At 42.1% G+C, this 21252-nt stretch overlaps 1 protein-coding gene across 4 annotated transcripts; it reads right to left on the bottom strand.

Annotated features, from left to right (window-relative positions):
- Positions 1-595: 595 nt before the first annotated feature.
- LOC106604846 (macrophage colony-stimulating factor 1 receptor 1) lies at positions 596-21050 on the bottom strand. Of its 4 annotated transcripts, none has more exons than XM_014199900.3 (22): positions 20870-21050; positions 20547-20655; positions 15292-15582; positions 14901-15188; positions 14583-14719; positions 14301-14466; positions 13869-14064; positions 9703-9818; positions 9405-9516; positions 9050-9249; positions 8688-8779; positions 8344-8470; positions 7126-7230; positions 6846-6956; positions 6523-6676; positions 6284-6363; positions 6053-6162; positions 5722-5844; positions 5510-5621; positions 5294-5393; positions 3997-4111; positions 596-3786 (listed from the first exon to the last, which is right to left on the bottom strand). In XM_014199900.3, exons 2-22 carry the CDS (start codon positions 20596-20598, stop codon positions 3622-3624), a joined length of 2952 nt encoding a protein of 983 aa, XP_014055375.1. In that variant the 5' UTR covers positions 20599-20655; positions 20870-21050; the 3' UTR covers positions 596-3621. The 4 variants fall into 4 exon arrangements, with proteins under 4 accessions (XP_014055375.1, XP_014055377.1, XP_045574194.1 ...); XM_014199902.3 differs by having other exon boundaries at positions 15292-15579; XM_045718238.2 differs by lacking the exon at positions 20870-21050 and having other exon boundaries at positions 15292-15579; positions 20547-20842.
- Between the last annotated feature and the right edge of the window lie 202 nt (positions 21051-21252).

Below are 21252 nucleotides of genomic sequence, written 5' to 3'. Positions count from 1 at the left end.
ATTAACACCCCGTAATGAGTAGGATTCTGTGTTTTCACATGCAAAAGGCATTACTTTTGATAAAAAAAACGCTTTATCTGCCTTCACAATGAAAAATTGTTTTATAACTCAAACATATTTTATGGAAAAGAGATGAATGTTTCTGAACAATGCACCATGCTGCATCGTTAACAATATGAGCGTGCGGCACGGACCTCCATTTCATTTTGAGCAAGGCACGCGTGCCATTGGCCGGTTCAGCTCGGGGAAGCTTAAATGATTACATTTCCTGAGTGGTTTTGCGCAAGACTTTCTAAATAAAGTGGAAAAGTATTTATTTATGTTGAATAAGGTTGTTTGGGGTGATTCTTACTTCCTATTTAGGTGGTCTGGTATTGCTCAACCTCCCATGACAACATGGAATGAAACTTCAGAAGAACGCAGAGAAGACATTATTGTATCCAAAATGGGGACTGAGTTTAAAAATCATAGAAATGTAGCATTTTGTTCCCTGTTGTGGTCCTATTTGTTCTTAAGACGTACAATAGAGTATCTAGGCTGAAATATTTCGTTTTTGAAGTCGAGGATAAATGGAAATTACATATTTCCAAGGAAAGCCAGAAAAATATATTTATTCAAGTTTCAGAGTTGCCCTTTGCCTTCTAGCAGTAAAGTAAAAATAACATTTACATTACACTGAGTATACCAAACATTAGGAACACCTTCCTAACACTGAGTTGCACCCCCACCTCTACAAGGTGTCGAAAGCGTTCCACACGGATGCTGGCCTATGTTGACTCCAATGCTTCCTACAGTTGTGTCAAGTTGGCTGGATGTCCTTTGGGTGGTGGACCGTTCTTGATACACAGCGTGAAACTCAGCAGCATTGCAATTCTTGACACAAACCGGTGCACCTGGCACCTACCCCGTTCAAAGGCACTTACGTTTTTGTCTTGCACATTCACCCTCTGAATGGCACACATACACAATCCATGTTTCAATTGTCTCAATGCTTAAAAATCCTTATTTAACCTTCCTCCCCATTCATCTATACTGATTTGAATTGGATATAACAAGTGACATCAATAAGGGATCATAGCTTTCACCTGTTCAGTCTGTCATGGAAAGAGCAGGTGTTCTTAATATTTTGTATACTCAGTGTATATCATACATACAGTTAAAGGGGCATTTCAAAATCTTTTTACTTCATATGCATCATCTCCAGCACCACCACAACATCAACATATGTGAAAATTATGCGTTTCTATATTTTGTAGTAAAAAAGATAGTGGAAGATAAGGCTGGAGTTACACGAAGCAACTTTCACGACATTTTCGCTACAGATGCAGGTTGCAAGTGACATAATCTCAAGCAACTTTGCTGTTACATGAAGCTACTCAAACGTGATTACATTTGCATGCAACAGCCAATCAAATTGAAGCTGCTTGTTTGAGAATTCTAAACTCTCCCCATGTCTTCTGCTGCATTACATTGTGGTTTCACAAATGAGTTGTTTATCCAACCATTTGGTTATTGTAACAGCAAGGATATAGAAGATATGCATTATGTACAATTTAGCTTGTTAGCTTGCCAAAAGGACATTGCAAACACCAACACAGCTAGCTAGCTAGCACAGTTCACGGTGGACATTTTTTGTTTGAAATATAATTTATTGACTGCTAAACCATGTACAATCATTTGTATACATCTCCTGTTGTGCTAGTCTCTGTTCTGTCAACCTTGACCACTGATGGTGCTGCACAGCACTGACAGCTGTGTTGACATGACAACTGGGTCAGAATTCCTAACCTTCAAATGGATAATGTGACAAAAGTGTTTGTTTTGATTGGTTGTTGCTTGCAGCCAAGTTGCAGATTAGTTGCTTATTATTTCACAAAGCAATGAAGAAGCAACTAAAATTGCATGCAAGTTGCATCGTGTAACGGCAGCCTGTGTTGCAGTGGCATCATCAAGCAATTAGAAGACAATGCCTACTCATAAATGCTTAAAATCACATTATGCACACCAATGATGTCAATGGAAATACTTATCTTTATCTTTTTTACAACAAAAAAACATAGAAACGCTCCATTTTCACATGTTGATGTTGGGGTGGTGCTGGAGATGATGAATATGCAATTGAACATTTTTGAAATTTCCCTTTAATAAAAAGCTCATACTTTTCTCTGCTTACAACTCAGTATTGAGAATAGCTGCTGACAATCCGAGTAAATGCCTTACAACAATTCTGATTTACAGCTGACATATAGCTTTTACTCTGACGTAGAGCTCGCATCTGCAATCATCAAAATTACAGCAGGCAGTATTAGCTGAATTCTACATTCAATACAATGAATCAACATTTTTACAGCATAATTGACCCCCCAAAAAATGATGAACTGATGAATGAATGAACATCAAAATATTGAGTGTTACAGAAATAAAGAATCGGTTGAATCAATCAAAAACAAAGCCTTTGTGTTGTCCATACTGTGATCCACAGATTTCCTTACACAGTTTTATCTGCCTTTCATTCCCTACTGTAGCATATAGGCTATATGTCGATGTGACAATCACATGTTGCCATCGACTGGCTGAGTCTGAAGTAATATTGCTTAACACACAACTAAAATCTTGCGTCATTTAGTCAGCTGCGTGATTCTGTCAACACGAGAGTAACTCAGAAGATACTGTGACTGTCATACGAAACAACTATGACTAGAGATAAAAGAACAATACACATGCTTTCATTGACGTAAATAGCGTCTCAATATCCATTTCAATGGTTCATGCAGCATGTTTAGGCTGAAGGACAATACATAGAATGTGGTCCCCAGTTAGATTGTATCTCATGTTATTACATCCAGCATCAAACTAAGCCATCATACAAATATAGAACATGCTCAAATATACTGTAGCAGAAATTATACAATTGCATTGTTTGCTACTGTACGGAAGAAAAAAAAATGTATGAAATGTATTCACTACTGTAAGTCGCTCTGGATAAGAGCGTCTGCTAAATGACTAAAATGTAAATGTGAATGTACTGTCTTGCTGCTGCATAGCATGTTGAAAAAAGGTAGTCCTACAATGTGAAAGTGAACCCGCTGACAAATGTCAATTTAAACGCCACCAGCATTCATTCCCATTTCCCACAGATAATAGATAAACCCTCACCGTAGTGGCTACAGAAGAATATAATGGACATTAAAAGGACAAATAGCCTACAAAATGCTGTGAGCAACACAATCTGTTCTGTCACGGTAGGTGCATCTTTCGTGCATAGATTTAAAATATAATCTCCAAAACATACAAAGAAGAGTAATTAATGTAAATTAAGGCATTATATGTATTAATTACACAAATAAGGCACTATCTGTGATAGATTATTTCTCGCCTTTGTTTTTCCAAAACTTGTCATGGGATATAACAAGTCACATGACATGACTCTCTCAGCTTCCTGTCTGTATACAGTGTAAAACAGGGCGTAAAAATTGCTTTTCACTGCTTTAACAAAATATCTGTGCTGCCAGAATGATTCTACAGTGAGCAGGAGAAGATAGAAAGTGGACGAATTCCAGATCAGAATGTGGATAGTTTGATGATGTCGGAGCTGTCAGACATAGAAATAGAATTATGCTTTCAGCAGAACTGATAGTTATTGGTCTTCACCAGTGGTTGCTCCTCCTCTTCGTGCTCACACGACTGGTCACAGGAGCCGTCACAACACTTAGGCTCATCATTATCATCACACAGCTCCAACTCCTCAACCATCATGTCCTGCTGCAGCTGGACGTTCTGGTGCTCCTGGGACAGGAGAGAAGAACACTGAAAATAACAGGTTTCAAAACAAATACTCATTCATATTGCTATCTTCAAACAATGCTTAAATCTGGTCAATCCAGTCTGACAATGAAATATGTTTTATGTTGTCCATAGGGTATATGCTGTTTTATTCTGATAAGAGCTATACAGCTTATCTACCATGGTAAACATCCATCCCCCTGTCTGTGTTACCTGGTCTGGACGTTCTGGCTGCTCACCCAGTAATCTCTCAATCAGCTGGCTGACCTTGCTGAAGGTCGGTCGCTCTGTTGGCTCCAGATTCCAGCACATTTTCATGATTGTATACCTAGTGGGACATAAATACATTATTATTTTATTCTTCTTTATTCTTACTCTTATTATTATCCATCCTGATGCCCAGTTACTTTACCCTGCCTTTATGTAAATATATACCTCAAATACTGTGCATCGTACCCTTGCACATTGATCTGGTACTGCTACTCGCTGTACTGAATATACAGTAGCTTCATTCTTGTGTATGTTATTCCTCTTGTGTTATTTTTTACTCTGCATCGCTGGGAAGGGCTCGTAAGAAAGCATGTCACGGTCAAGTCTACAACTGTTGTACTCAGCGAATGTGACAAATATAATATGATTTGTTTTGAAATATCATATTGGTTCCGATACCGTATAAAAAATGCAATATTTTGTATCATTCATCATCGTTCTACAAGGCCTTCAAGCATCATGGAGAAGATTGTCTCAATATAGAGCTCTGTGGTCTTTCGAATCCCACCATGTCCATATCAAATTAACTGGACAGTATACTTTTCAGTTGCAATACTTCTGCCTTGTGTTACTTAGAACCCTTTTTGGCCAATCTTTGGGGTTGTATGTATCTAGGTCCGAGAATGATAAATATGGTTGATTGTGACGCACGGAGATGCACCCCTCCTAAACGCCACTACAGTCCCTCTAGTCTTCTCCTTGCCTGGTCTGTGAAAGGTCACTGTTCCGGGCTACAGTCTGCTGATCATGTGGCTAACACGCAGAACCATGCCTGACCAAGGACTGACTCATCCCCACACAAAGGGGCCCAGATGAATAAGTCCTGACTCAGTCTCAGTCGCCCTCTGTCGCTCTGTCTCCGGACCCACAATACAGTTATTCCGGGTAGTGTGGCAACCACAGCGAATCGACACACACAGATGTATGGAGCCTTGGAGATATTGAAAAATACACTCTTTATTTCTCATTTCTGTGGGGTGTTTGATTGTGGAGGAGAGCTTTGTTACTTTTTCAATGTAGGGCTCAGAACTCCAGCCAAGTAATCTGGAATCAGCAATGCTTAATGCTTTTATGGCACAATACATGTACTTTTACTACAAATGCTGAAAAGGGGGTATGACTGGAACATAGGGTGACTTTGTCCAGTCTTGCATAATATTATAAAAGGATATCCCAATGAAGCCCAATTGGCCTGGGAACAAGGTTATTTAAACCTAAAAGCCCTGAATCTGTAACTTACATCTCTGGAGGTGCGAAGTCTGGTTGAGACATCTGATAACCACACTTTATCATGTTGTAGAATTTAATATCCACCAGGATACTGGGGTAGGGGCTCTTTCCTAAAGAAATTAAACAAAGACACATGAATTAAACAACTAAACAAGAATGACTGAATGATTTCACCAGAGATATCAAAATCTATTATGTTGAGAAATCTATGTTTATGCCAGCTCACCTAGAGAGAAGATCTCCCATAGCAGGATCCCATAGGACCAGACATCACTCTGGACAGTGTAGAGACAGTCAAAGATACTCTCTGGAGCCATCCACTTCACTGGCAGACGCGCCTATAGACACAGGGTGTGAGGAAGCGCATATTACACATACATGAATGTTTTTTTATTGACATTGAACATGTTACTGAGGTTGTTGTTGTTGTTTGCTCACATTGCCCTTCACCACATAGTTGGAGTCATTCATGATGTCACGTGCCAGGCCGAAGTCACAGATCTTAGCCACACGGCGGTCTGTCAGGAGAACGTTCCGGGCTGCAACGTCCCGGTGAATACACTGAAACAAAGAGACAGAGAGAGAGAGAATCAGTTACAGTACCTTACGACAACATCACATAGTGCATCTCCAATTTCTATGAGATGATATTTAAAAAAAACTATAGTATGCTGAATTTTCATCAAACATAATCTCAAACTGTGAAATATAGTTATACAAGCTTTGTTTCGCAACCTTTGTTGTGAAACTTTGTGTTGATGTGACTCACGTTCTTGGCTGCAAGGAAGTCCAGGCCCTGAGCCACCTGGTAGGAGAATCTCAGCAGGTCCTCCATGTCCAACGGCCACGAGTCCGGCCCACCATCCTCACACACAGAATCTGATAGAATAGAATTTTATGTTCATAGAAATGTCCAACTGAGACAAACAACAATAAACTGGTGAACCAATGCAATGAATGGTGCTAGATAAAAGAAAAGGGAGTAAGACAGATCAATTACCCAGAGAGGAGTTGACAGGCTGGGGACCAGGCCTCATCTCCAGGTAGCTGTCAGAACACACACTGGATATCCCACTATCACTGGTAGAAGGAGCGGAGAACGGGATCAGGGGAGGAGAGGAGCGTGAGGGATCGGGAGGAGGTAAATCACACAAAGTGGTTACTTCACAAGACTGCTGCTGTGTATGCTGAGTACACCTTATTTTTCATGAGCTTGGTGCATGCCAACATTATCCATACCTTCTAATGAACTGTTTCCCCTCACAGAGGTTCTTGTAGTCACTGGTCTCTTCTGGTATGTTCATGACAAAGTTCAGGAAGGTCTCCTGCTTGTGTCGCAGGAAGTTCAGAAGGTCGCCATGACTACAGTACTCAGTGATCACCAGTACAGGTCCTGAGATAAGAAACATTTATATTTTCAATAAATGGAGAAAACTATCAAACTTCCACATAGTATGAAATTTGACTCAAATACATTTACAAAAAAATACAGATACTGTATTCTCTGAATGTCTCTGTACTTCTTCAGATAGGAAGCTGTGTTGTATAGTGTTCAGTCTCACCCGCCTGAGTGCAGGCTCCCAGGAGGTTGACAATGTTCTTGTGCTGTCCCAGGTGACTCAGAATCTTCAGTTCTGACATCAAAGCCTCTCTCTCATCTGAGTGGGCCCTGGCTGCAGAAAGAGATAGATCGATAGACAGATAGATAGACAAATAAACAGAGAGAAAGACAAACCCAATCATATGACACTTCCCTACCACTGTGATCACAGACGGTTTCTCAGACTTTGATCAATTCTACTCCTGAACTAAAAAAGCTTGTTCAAGTCAATGGATTCTGACCTTTGAGCATCTTTACAGCCACTCGCATTGCGTTGTCGTCCTCCCCCAGACCATAGGCTGTGGCCTCCACCACCTTCCCAAAGGCCCCGGCTCCAAGGATCTTTCCTGCAGGTCACACATCCAACGCATCACTTTCTAGTCTGACTGTATGTCAATATCCTTTCTTTCCGTAAATAAAGACACTTTACAGTTGTACATGTAGTTGAGATTCCACTCATTCACCATACAGTATGGAATATCTAACCCAGGGATGGGAAACTGGCAAATTCACAAAAAAACTTAAATAATAAATCAGTCGAGGTCTCAAATTACTGTTGACAGTTAGAATAATAGAATACACAAGGTGCAATGTTGAAATTTAGTTGTGCATCAGCAGTCAATTAGTCCATGTCAGCTGTGTCTTTTTTAACGTGGTAAGTTAGTCTAGCGGACAGCTATCTAAACTTGTAGTAAGCATGGTCGAATTACCGATGGGACGGGGCCCATTGATCATCAGTTAGCATATTAAAAACTGCATACATGTGTTTCAACCTTAAGGCAAAATGAGCAGAATTGCATGAAATGATTTATACAATTTCAAAAACGTCTCTCCGCCCCATGGCAAAATGTGTAGAATTGCAGCTAACTTGCTTTAAAACGGCAACGTTTTCGCTACGCCACATGGCAAAATGTGCAGAATTTCAGGAAATGTACTTTAACCCCCTTGTGGGAGTCGTAGTTTTGCTCTACTACCCCGACCATCTTCTTGGGACTCTTCTGTAGTCGGTACAGCCGATCTTCCAACTTCTGTCTGTAGTGTCTGAACAGTTTGGGCTACACACTAATATGACCCCTCTGTGGAAAGGTGAGTCTCTCACAAACACGTACATGTCCATTGTTTTGCCTTAGGATGCCCACAAGCCTCACAAGACTCCTCTGAAGGTCCCCCATTACCAGTTAAAAAAAGTAATGGAAGCACTGTATACAGTATATGGAGATAGTTTTTGTCAAAAATAAGTGGTCAAATACATGTCAGAAAAATCTTTCTTATATCTCACAGATATAGAACAGACACTTCAGAACAAACTTCCTTTTTGGGGGACCATCTGTTGTTCCATGTAGTGAATCTGTTATTCAATGTGTTTGTATGGGCTAACAGTAGTAAGGCCAAATTACATTTTTCATCAAACTTCCAAGAACCAAACCACTGCAGTAGCCTATCTAAGAAAGGCCACACACCTAGCTTGAGCTTGTCCCTGGGAAACTCCCACTTCTCATTGTACGGCATCTGAGTCGGGTCGATAAAGGTGTAGTTGTTTCCTTCACTGGCCTGGATGATCTTCCACCGGATCTCATATCTCGGTTTCTTCAGAGGGAAGGAAATTTTCATTTGTCAACCATTTGAATAACTAAGGGTTCTCCATGGTTTCTATGACTAAAGGTAACAATGATTTCAAACGAAATATATTTGTGAATACTCTATTCATGAATATATCAGTTTCTTACCTAGTTTATTTTAGATGAGATCACATACTGGTCTATTAGTATATTTTCTATATTACAGAGGGTGTTTTGTGTCCTACCTGTTTGTACTTGTAGAGCAGGACCATGAGTAGCAGGAGGAGAAAGGCCAGAACACCAGCTGCTCCCAATAGAGTGGAGGTGAACATTATATCTATCCAATCAGAGAGAAGAGTCAGGGTGTCTTGTGATGACACACTTAGAACCTTCTGTGTGTGATGGCTTTGTTATGGGTTTATGTGGAACCAAGGAAGAGTAGCTGCAGCTAAAGTAACGGCTATTGTGAATCTGAATAAACAAAAGAACAGACAGTTCATGTACCGTTCATGTACTTGACTATGATGACACAGGAAAAAGGAGTATGAACTAAGGATAAGACAGTAAGCCTGAGGATAACCATGGGTGACCGTGCTCTGGCTCTTACTGGAAACTTCCATGGCGAAGGTGTCTTTACTGACTCCGACCAGGTTGAAGGCGACACACTCCACGGTCATCCTATGGCTGGACGGTTCCACTGTCAGGACGCTCTGGACTTCGACCGCTCCATACTCCTCCCTCCGGACCTCGACTGTTTGGGCCAAGAGAGGAGCAGGCATCTGGAGACCTGTTGCGTTCTCATTGCACCTGTTCCATAGGAAGACACAGATAGGACAGAGTTCCCCATTTAGTTATGATACCTAATATGTCATTATAATAAAAATAAAAAATACATACTATATTTATTAACTCTATCTTTTACAATGGCAATATCATACCACTGTGCCCTCTCTAACACCTACGTGGTTCGGATTCCAGAGCACTGGTACCAGAGGATTATGGGAGCAGGGTAACCGAACGACGTGCACGTGAGGGTGGTGATGTTCTCCCATCTCACCACGGCAACCGGCCTCTCTGCCAATCAAGAGAGAGCAGAGGAAGTCAGTGGCATGGTCAAATAATAAATCTCACACACACTCAAAATAGAGACAAATATGTTCAATAGATGCTGTGCTGAAAAAAAATGTATTCCTCAGAGAGTATGGTTGTTGTATGAACTGACACTGTGTATTAGTACGTCTGTACTCATACTTTACTTACGATACATTTGGATTTGGAATGTAATGGATGCGTTGGCCATGGAACTCCTGGCATAGAAGGTGTACTGGCCCTGCTCCTGTGCAATCATCCTCTTGAGCAGCAGGGTTGCGGAATACCTGAGTGAAAAACAGACCGGATCTACAGTCGTGGCCAAAAGTTTTGAGAATGACACAAATAGTAATTTTCACAAAGTCTGCTGCCTCAGTTTGTATGATGGCAATTTGCATATACTCCAGAATGTTATGAAGAGTGATCAGATGAATTGCAATTAATTGAAAAGTCCCTCTTTGCCATGCAAATGAACTGAATCCCCAAAGTTATTTCCACTGCATTTCAGCCCTGTCACAAAAGGACCAGCTGACATCATGTCAGTGATTCTCTCGTTAACACAGGTGTGAGTGTTGACGAGGACAAGGCTGGAGATCACTCTGTCATGCTGATTGAGTTCGAATAACAGACTGGAAGCTTCAAAAGGAGGGTGGTGCTTGGAATCATTGTTCTTCCTCTGTCAACCATGGTTACCTGGAAGGAAACACATGCCATCATCATTGCTTTGCACAAAAAGGGCTCCACAAAAAGGGCTTCACTGCCAGTAAGATTGCACCTAAATCAACCATTTATCGGATCATCAAGAACTTCAAGGAGAGCGGTTCAATTGTGGTGAAGAAGGCTTCAGGGCGCCCAAGAAAGTCCAGCAAGCGCCACAACCGTCTCCTAAAGTTGATTCAGCTGCGGGATCGGGGCACCAACAGTACAGAGCTTGCTCAGGAATGGCAGCAGGCAGGTGTGAGTGCATCTGCACGCACAGTGAGGCGAAGACTTTTGGAGGATGGCCTGGTGTCAAGAAGGGCCGCAAAGAAGCCACTTCTCTCCATGAAAAACATCAGGGACAGACTGACATTCTGCAAAAGGTACAGGGATTGGACCGCTGACCGCGTCATTTTCTCTGATGAATCCCCTTTCCAATTGTTTGGGGCATCCGGAAAAAAGCTTGTCCGGAGAAGACAAGGTGAGCGCTACCATCAGTCCTGTGTCATGCCAACAGTAAAGCATCCTGAGACCATTCATGTGTGGGGTTTCTTCTCAGCCAAGGGAGTGGGCTCACTCACAATTTTGCCTAAGAACACAGCCATGAATAAAGAATGGTACCAACACATCCTCCGAGAGCAACTTCTCCCAACCATCCAGGAACAGTTTGGTGACGAACAATGCCTTTTTCCAGCATGATGGAGCACCTTGCCATAAGGCAAAAGTGATAACTAAGTGGCTCGGGGAACAAAACATCGATATTTTGGGTCCATGGCCTCTAAACTCCCCAGACCTTAATCCCATTGAGAACTTGTGGTCAATCCGCAAGAGGCTTGTAATTATACTTCAGTATTCCATAGTAACATCTGAAAAAAATATCTAAAGACACTGAAGCAGCAAGCTTTGTGAAAATTAATATTTGTGTCATTCTCAGAACTTTTGGCCACGACTGTACACTCTTAGAAAAACAAGGTACTATTTATTTAGAACCTAAAAGGGTTCTTCGTGTCACGGTTGTCGTCTGTGAATGAGGACCAAAACGCAGCAGGTATGTGTATGCTCATTGTGTGTATTTATTTACAGACTAAATGAACATCAAAACAACGAAACGAACTCACGAGAATAAACGAACAACCAACAGTCTGGCAAAGCATAGGCTCAACACAGAACAATCACCCACAAAATACAAGACAAACACACCCAACTAATATAGGACTTCCAATCAAAGGCAACACCAAACAGCTGCCTTCAATTGGAAGTCCAACCCCAATTAACTCAACATAGAACCAGACACACTAGACTAAACATAGAAATACCTAAACATAAACCAAAACCCGGAAATACTAAATCAAACACCCTTTTAACAAACACACCACCCCGAACCACATAAAACGAATACCCTCTGCCACATCCTGACCAAACTACAATACTAATTAACCCTTATACTGGCCAGGACGTGACACTTCGGCTGTCCCCATAAGAGAACTCTATGAAGAACCCTTTTTGGTTCCAGGTAGAATTTGTTTGGTTCCATGTAGAATAATTTTGGGTTCCACAGAGAGATCTACATGGAACACAAAAGGGTTCTACCTGGAACCAAACAGGGTTCTCCTATGGGGAGAGCTGAATAACCCTTTTGGAACCCTTTTTTCTAAGAGTGTATTGTAGAATCACTGGAAATGTTTAACTGGGACAAAAGTGGAATGAATGCAGATGTTGTGGTGTGGTTTGGTGACTTATACATGCTAGTTCTCCTTAGACAGTTACTGCTATGTGTCATAGCGGAGGTAAAACTTTAGCTCTTTCCTTCCCTTAACTCTAGTTTCATAGTACAGAACTCTCTGGACTGGTGGTGGTCACCTCTGAGTTTGTGCCAGATAAACAAATAAACGGAAACATCAGCTAATTTCAAATCTTCTGCAGTTTCCCCATTCTGAATTGTAGTACATTTAGAAAGTATTCAGACACCTTGACCCTTTCCACAATTTGTTACATTACAGCCAATTTAACAATGTATTAAATAACAAATGTCCTCATCAATTTACACACAATACCCCATAATGACAAAGCGGAAACAGGTAAAAAAATGTTTTTTGCAAAAAAAAAACCAAAAAAAACCCAGAAAAACCTTATTTACATAAGTATTCAGACCCTTTGCTATGGGACTCGAAATTGAGCTCAGGTGCATCCAGTTTCCATTGATCATTCTTCATATGTTTCTACAACTTGATTGGACTCCACCTGTGGTAAATTCAATTGATTGGACATAATATGGAAAGGAAAACACCTGTCTATATAAGGTGCCACAGTTGACAGTGCACGTCAGTGCAAAAACCAAGCCATGAGGTTGAAGGCATTGTCCATAGAGCTCCGAGAAAGGATTGTGTCGAGGCACACATCTGGGGAAGGGTACCAAAACATTTCTGCAGAATTGAAGGTCCCAAAGAACACAGTGGATTCTATCATTCTTAAATGGAGGAAATTTGGAACCACCAAGACTCTTCCTAGAGCTGGCCGCCCAGCCAAACTGAGCAATCCGGGGAGAAGGGCCTTTGTCAGGGAGGTGACCAAGAACCCAATGGTAACTCTGACAGAGCTCCAGAGCTCCTCTGTGGAGATGGGAGAACCTTCCAGAAGGACAACCATCTCTGCAGCACTCCACCAATCAGGCCTTTATGGTAGCGTGGCAAGACAGAAGCCACTCGTCAGTAAAAGGCACATGACAGCCAGCTTTGAGGACTCTCAGACCATGAGAAACAAGATTCTCTGGTCTGATGAAACCAAGATTGAACTCTTTGACCTGAATGCCATGCATCACGTTTGGAGGAAACCTGGCACCATCCCTATCGTAAAGCATGGTGGTGGCAGCATCATGCTGTGGGGATGTTTTTCAGCGGCAGGGACTGGGAGACCAGTCTGGATCGAGGGAAAGATGAACGGAGCTAAGTACAGAGAGATTTTTTATGAAATTCTGCTCCAGAGCGCTCAGGACCTCAAACTGGAGTGAAGGTTCACCTTGCAACAGGACAATGACTCTAAGCACACAGCTAAGACAACGCAGGAGTGGCTTCGGAACAAGTCTTTGAATGTCCTTGAGTGGCCCAGCCTGAACCCGGACTTGAACCCGATCGAACATCTGTGGAGGGACCTGAAAAAAGCTGTGCGGCTACTCATCTAACCTGACAGAGTTTCAGAGGATCTGCAGAGAAGAATGGGAGAAACTCCCCAAATACAGGTGTGCCAAGCTTGTAGCGTCATACCCAAGAAGACTTGAGGCTGTAATCGCTGCCAAAGGTGCTTCAACAAAGTACTGGGTAAAGAGTCTGAGTATGTACTATGTACATTATTATTATTATATATTTTTTCAAACATTTCTAAAAAACCGTTTTTTTGCTTTGTCATTATGGGGTATTGGGAAAAAAATATTTAATTAATTTAAGAATAAGGCTGTAACGTAACAAAATGAGGAAAAAGTAAGGGGTCTAGTGAGCCTTTGATCCGTGAACATTTTAAAATACAGTTTTCTGTTGCTGCCCTTTAGTCCCAAAGCCCCAAACGCCTTCCCAAAACAGCTAGAGGAGGATCACTCCTCACTCAGTCAGTTCTCTTCATCTTGTTGTTGTATGAGTCCCACCCACCTGTTGTTATAGCGTGTAAAGGTTTGTTCCTGCGTGGAGGAGGCTGTAGGGGTGTCCCAGTGCTGGCCTATGATCTGAGGGTACGCCTCGATCAGGACACTGAGTTTCAGGTCTTCCCCCTCGTTCACGTCAATGGACAGGCCCTGCTGAGCCAGCTTGGAGGATAGCTGGGGAGAAAGACGGATGTAGGCCTCCTCTGGACAGAGACATGGAGAGACATGGGAGTGGTTATCTTCAAGATCAGCCAGAAGTGTTTTCATTAGGCACTGAAACAGAGAGGGACTTCCTTAACTTGTCCACCCAAAAAAAGCTTCTGTTGCAAAATGTTTTGATACAGTGTGTGTTGATTCTAACAATCCAGTTCTGTGATTGGAATATGTGCTAATATCCCCATGTGTGCCTGAATTGTATTAGAGTTATCCAATAACTTACCTACAACCATCAGGGAGGTGGTGGATTTGTTGACTCCAGCCTCGTTGGTGCCGATGCAGGTAATGTTGCCTGTGTCTGACTGGTCCACTACAGGGATGGTCAGGATGCTTTCAATGTCCAGACGGTTACTGTCCACTGATTGGACTTTCTGCTCTATTGTAAATCTCTGTAGGAAGAGACAGGAAAATAACATAATGTCATTGTCAAGACATATTGTCATGCATTTTATTTTGGCCAACAGTGGAACAAATAGGTTGTTTCAGATACTCTGAAAGTGCTTGCCTTTTTGGAGCTGTAATTCCACGTGACATTATAGTTGAAGTTGGGGTTGTGTGTGGTGCAGTGGATGCTCAGCTTCTCGCCCACGATATGAACATACTCATTCTTTTCCAGGAATACATAAGGTGGGAAACGCAGCCCTGGACACAGAGGGAACCAGAAACACAGCATGTATAAGAAAAGTACAAGCTCCTTTGCCAATTCGAATACTTGTTCCTGAATTTGAATATATAGCAATTTTACAGTACAGTATGGTACATGGGCCTGATCAAGCATGCGCCTTTAAGTAAAGTATCCCTCCACAACACTCAACCTACTTACTTTGGATGATGTTGAGGTTGAAAGTCTTGGAAGTCCTCTCCACCCCGTGGAGTTTGGCGCTGCAGACATAGTCAGCATTGTAGCTGGGGTGGAGGTTGCGGATGAGAATGCCTCTGCGGGGGTCTGCTGTGTAGTTCATCCCTGGGGGCACGGAGGTACAGTTGTCCATGCGGAGCCCCAAGTCTGTGGCCTCTGGGTCGGTCAGCAGGCAGGGGAGCAGGTGGTCCTCCCCCTCCTTCCTCACCACACGCAGGGATGTGCTGCTGGTCCAAAACAGGCTGTCTGGGTCTGGTGGAGAAGGTGGGATGTGTTAGAATGAGGGATACTGGCCAACACACCCTTTCTACAGGTATGGTAAACAAACGGCAACTCACTCCTCTTCTGAGCTTACCTTTAACATATACGTGCACCGTAGAGAACAAGTCCCGGCCCTTGACGTTCCCACTGGTATATTCACACTTATATGTCCCAGTGTGTTCTGCAGAGGGACGGTCCACCGTGAAGGTTCTGACACTCCCGTTGCCCTTGGAGATTAAGCTCTTGTGTTTGGACAACCGGGTTAGCCAGTTGACTGGCCCATCCCCCTCACACCTCAGGACCAATGGGGTGCCAGGGTTCAGTACTACTTCAGGCCCAACCACGACCTCTGAGTTTAGCTTGATCACAGGACGCCGCCATTCTGCTGAGGTTAACATAGAGATGAGATCATAAATCTACGTGTTCAAAACAACTGGGAACTGGGAACTCGGAAATCTCTGACTTCAGTGGGTTCAAGACTAATGGGAACTCAGAAAAAGCTTAAACTTGGAAAATTTGTTTTGAACAGACATCAAACTGGGAATTCTGGGTCGGAAACTCTGGCATCTTTATAGACGTCTGACCAGAATATCACTGATGTCATGATTTGACAAAGTTTTTTTTTCAGATTAGAAAGCACCATATTGGTTAGGATGGAGTTCTTCAAATAGGGGGTGCTTATATTTGTCCTTTTTCACACATGTACAAGTGTCAGGTGTAAAATGGAAATGTATGTTTTACATATCCTCCTCCCACTGAGAATGGGGTCACAGCCAGGGATCAGCCATCATTGACGGTGACCCTGGACAAACAGGTTTTCACCTAGTCGACTCAGGGATTCGAACTACTGTAGCAATCTTTCAGCCCAATGCTCTTAACAACTATGCTACCTGCCACCCTGTGCATGACCAGGAAACTCTGATTCCTAAACATGGTTATATCAACTGGTTTTATTTCAGTTAACTCTGTCAAGACAAGATTTAAACCTCAAATCACATTTTCTTTCTTCGGAATGTCTTTTTGGTCACTCTGTGTTTAGGGGGTTTCATCGGATGGGGCCACAGTGTCTCCTGACCCCTCCTGTCTCAACCTCCAGTATTTATGCTGCAGTAGTTTATGTGTCGGGGGGCTAGGGTCAGTCTGTCACATCTGGAGTATTTCTCTTGTCTTTTCCGGTGTCCTGTGTGAATTTAAATATGCTCTCTCTAATTCTCTCTTTCTCTTTCTTTCTTTCTCTCTCTCGGAGGACCTGAGCCCTAGGACCATGCCTCAGGACTACCTGGCTTGATGACTCCTTGCTGTCCCCAGTTCATCTGGCCGTGCTGCTGCTCCAGTTCCAACTGTTCTGCCTGCAGCTATGGAACCCTGACCTGTTCACCGGACGTGTTACCTGTCCCAGACCTGTTGTCCCAGACCTGCTGGAACCCTGACCTATTCACCGGACGTGCTACCTGTCCCAGACCTGCTGTTTTCAACTCTCTAGAGACAGCAGGAGCGGTAGAGATACTCTCAAAGATCGGTTATGAAAAAGCCAACTGACACTTACTCTTGTGTTACTGACTTGTTGCACCCTCGACAACTACTATGATTATTATTTGACAATGCTGGTCATTTATGAACATTTGAACATCTAGGCCATGTGCTGTTATAATCTCCACCTGGCACAGCCAGAAGAGGACTGGCCACCCCTCATAGCCTGGTTCCTCTCTAGGTTTCTTCCTAGGTTTTGGCCTTTCTAGGGAGTTTTTCCTAGCCACCGTGCTTCTACACCTGCATTGCTTGCTGTTGGGGGTTTTAGGCTGGGTTTCTGTACAGCACTTTGAGATATCAGCTGATGTAAGAAGGGCTATATAAATACATTTGATTTGATTTGATTTGAGTAAGAGTCATCTTGGACACCACAAATTCAGGAAACAAATTACAGAACTGGCCAGTCTGGCTCTAAAGGAGAGATCCTATTCTCTCTCTCACTTCTGCTTTTCTTCTCTATATCGATGTCATGCTACCGAGGACGGGAGTGAATGGAGACACATTTACTAGTCCCTCAGGGACCCACAGACATTTCATAATTTAGTTGTAGCCCTGAACTAGTTCAGTTGATTTACCTAGTCAAGGGTCGTGTTCCCCTGCTCAGATGTTGCATGCATCAACTAATGGTTGCGTGTTGCGTCATTGACAGTACGGTCGGGCACCAGATTGCTATAATATATTATATGGTTAGCTGATACATAAAATACATATCCAGGCATGTAAGATCTGGCATGCGACAGAAACACCTGGGCAGAGGAACACGCCGAAGGGCTTGATGATTAGTTGACAAGTTGAGTTAGGTGTGCTAGTTCTGGAATATATCAAATACATGTTAAATACAGTTAAATAAGGGTTAAATAAAAATCCATGGAACGGCTGGGGGTCCCTGAAGAGCGGTTTGAGAACCACCGTCCTAGACTATGGTAAAGCCCTGGCCCTTTTACACCCACAAACACCAACACAAAAACAAACAAAGAAATCTTTGAATTACTTATTTTCTTCCCGAACAGAAGGGTCAGAGTGAGACAGAGGGAGCTGTATGGGGTGGTAAAACCATGTATATGTCCTTTGGGTGTGACAAAGCTAACTGCTGGTGATGCGCTGATACAGGGACAAACAATGCCTTCTTTGAGACAGTCCAGCAAATCACAGGGGCTAAGGGAGTTTGAAGAACTTCAACATAAATCTACAGTAGGATATGGCTTCAAATAACATGTTTTTCTTATCCTCTCTAACACCTTATTTGGTAAAAGGTTAATTTGGGCTCTATTGGGCTCTAATTCGGCTCTCTTGTGGTGGATTTATTTCAGCATCCACTCTCCTGTATCTGGTAAAGCATGGATCAGAAAACAACATCTGAAAATCACAATAGGTTTTGTCTCAATTCATTCTTACATGTAAAGTATGTCTTGTTATTGATTTATCTCAAAGCAGAACTGAGTTTTGTTGTTCAGCAGATTTTCTTATTTACCACAGCCCACAGCTCAACCTCAGAGGGTCAAAGTGAGGGAGTGCTCATGGTTTTAGGCTATTCAGTATTGATTGGGTCTAGACTTCCTGATAACATTGCACACCACCTTCCTATGGACTCCAAGTATACTAGCTGCCTATCAAATGGCTGTCGAGCAATGGAACAAGAACAGCAGCAGATGTACAGGACAATACGGTCCTACCAATGTAGGCTCATAAAAATAAAAATAATGAAACATTAAAAACGCTATAATTTTCAGATAAAATTATACTAAATATATTCACGTCACCAAATCATTGATTAAAACACACTGTTTTGCAATGAAGGTCTACAGTGGCCTCAAGAGCACTCTGTAGGGTAGCACCATGGTGTAGCCGGAGGAAAGCTAGTTTCCGTCCTCCTCTGGGTACATTGAGTTCAATACAAAACCTAGGAGGCTCATGGATCTCAACCCCTTCCATAGACTTACACAGTAATTATGACAAATTCCGGAGGACGTCCTCTAACCTATCAGAGCTCTTACAGCATGAACTGACATTTTGTCCACCCAATCAAAGAATCAGAGAATTAATCTAGTACTGAAAGCATAAGCTACAGCTAGCTTGCACTGCAGTGCATCAAATGTGATTGGTAGCTGACTCAAAGAAAGAGAAAGACAATAGTTTAACAGCTTTGAACAAATATATTTCTTTAAAAATGAAGGAGAAGCAAGAGAGAGGGAGAGAGAGCAAGCTAAATATATATATATTTTTTTCTCACTTTCCTACCAATCATTCAGGGCAGAGCCCCACCTATTTAGCCCTGCATGCATGTTATTTTGGCATTAAAACATGTCACATATCAGTTTGCAAACATTGTTTTAAAAAAATCTTTGAGTTGATAAAGCTGCATACATTTTTTTCTTTCTTGAATAAGGCAGCTCTAAAATGCAGGTGTTTCAGCCTAGCTCAGTGCTTTCTGTGGTGGTGGGGCAGCCAGCGAGAAAATACGGAGCATAGGGGTTGGTAATGTTCTCTAGCTGCGCCGTGATTGGCTCAGTGTTCTGTCACTCATGGGGACCGCAGAATCTACGGGGAGATCTTGAAAATTCAAGCCCCTTGAGTGCTGCCATAGATTTACATTAGAAGTGCCCATCTGAGAGGACTCAAGGTCATTGGCCACAGATAAAATCATGTAAAATCATGTTATATCTACCATAGCTTTGATTGGACTGATCATGTTAACATAGCAAGCTGGACAAGCAGTCATCATCATGAGTCAAGTCAAAAGTCTACTGGCAAATCCTTTTCAATCCTTGTCATATGAAGAGAAATTATAGATAAAAACTATCGGTGCTCATTGGCCATTGGACATAAACATTACACTAGTAGTGGAAAAAGTACCCAATTGTCATATTTGAGTAAAAGTTAAAATATCTTAATAGTAAATGACTCAAGTTAAAGTGAAAGTCACCCAGTGAAATACTGTTTGAGTAAAAGTCTGAAAGTATTTGGTTTTACATATACTTAAGTATCAGGTATTGGGGCAGTAGGTAGCCTAGTGGTTAGATCATTGGCCCAGTAACCAAAAGGTTGCTCGGATCAAATCTCTGAGCTGACAAGGTAAAAATCTGTTGTTTTGCCCCTGAACAAGGCAGTTAACCCACTGTTCCCTGGTAGGTTGTCATTGTAAATAAGAATTTGTTCTTAACTGACTTGCCTCGATATTTTTGACAACTTCTACTTTTACTCCACTACATTCCTAAATAATATAATGTACTTTTTACTTCATACATTTTCCTTGACACCCAAAAGTACTAGTTACACTTCGAATGCTTAGCAGGACAGAAAAATTGCCATATTCACACACTTTTTAAGAGAACATCCCTGGTCATCTCTGCCTCTGATCTTGCAGACTCACTAAAAACAAATGCTTCGTTTGTAAATTATTTCTGAGTGTTGGAGTGTGCCTGTGGCTATCCGTAAAATAATAAAACAAGAAAATCGTGCTGTCTGGTTTGAAATGATTTATACTTTTACTTTTGATACTTAAGTATATTTGAGCAATTACATTTACTTTTGATAATTAAGTATATTTAAAACGAAATACTTTTAGACTTTTACTCAAGAAATATTTTACTGGGTGACTTTCACTTTTACTTGAGTCATTTTCTATTAAGGTATATTTATTTTCCTGAAGTATGACAGTTGGGTACTTTTTCCACCGCTGCATATAAATTGCATTTTAGTCTGGTAATATATATGTAAAACTATGGAGGACAGAAGAGCTGCAGTGAATACAATGTCAACAACACAACACATGAATCCCAATATGATGCAGTATAGTTGAAAACAGGTGTTGAGTCGTACCTTGAGCTGCAGTGGGCAGGATCCCCAGCAGAAAGGCCAGGTACAGCTCCATCCTGGATCTGCTCCAGATCTGTGTGTGTCTGTATGTCTAGAAGTGTTGTTATTGTGTCTTGGTCAAGGAGAAAAATTTGGAATCATTACGCTGGATCTCTGCTGTCACTCACTCACTGTCATTCACTTCTTCTTTTCTAAAGAGGATATTTGGAAATCAAGGCAATATAGGCCAGACCTTACTGAAAGCCTTTTCTAATGTCATTCACATGCTATTAATAAAAGTTACTGTGTAACATGACTAAGATTAGAAACAATAAACTCTACTGAACCTGTAGATGTCTTCAGCTCAGTGGTATGCCTCTGATCCCACAGAGCTCTGTGGATTCACCATCCAGGAGCGAGTAAAGTCCCTCCAACCCTGTCTCTCTTTTGTCTCTATCTCCCTTAGTCTGACCAGAAGCCAGTAAAAGAGAGAGAGGCATAAACAGACAGATAGAGGTGTCACGCTCCCCACTAATGACCATGTGTCTCTGTTTAGCTAGAAAACAGGCCGGCCCTCCCAGTCCTAATGCCATGGTGCTGAGACTAATCTGCTGTGATGATGGGTCACACTGCTGCTCTGCTGCCTAGCCCCAGGCCAAGCCTGCTTAGCCTCATCCCTATTCCCAGCCTGCTTAGCCTCATCCCCATTCCCAGCCTGCCTAGCCTCACC

Source organism: Salmo salar, chromosome 05, assembly GCF_965601325.2.
Source record: "Salmo salar chromosome 05, fSalSal1, whole genome shotgun sequence".
Taxonomy (NCBI): domain Eukaryota; kingdom Metazoa; phylum Chordata; class Actinopteri; order Salmoniformes; family Salmonidae; genus Salmo; species Salmo salar.
The sequence above is the reverse complement of the archived record's forward strand: the minus strand, read 5'-3'. Positions and strand labels throughout refer to the sequence as shown.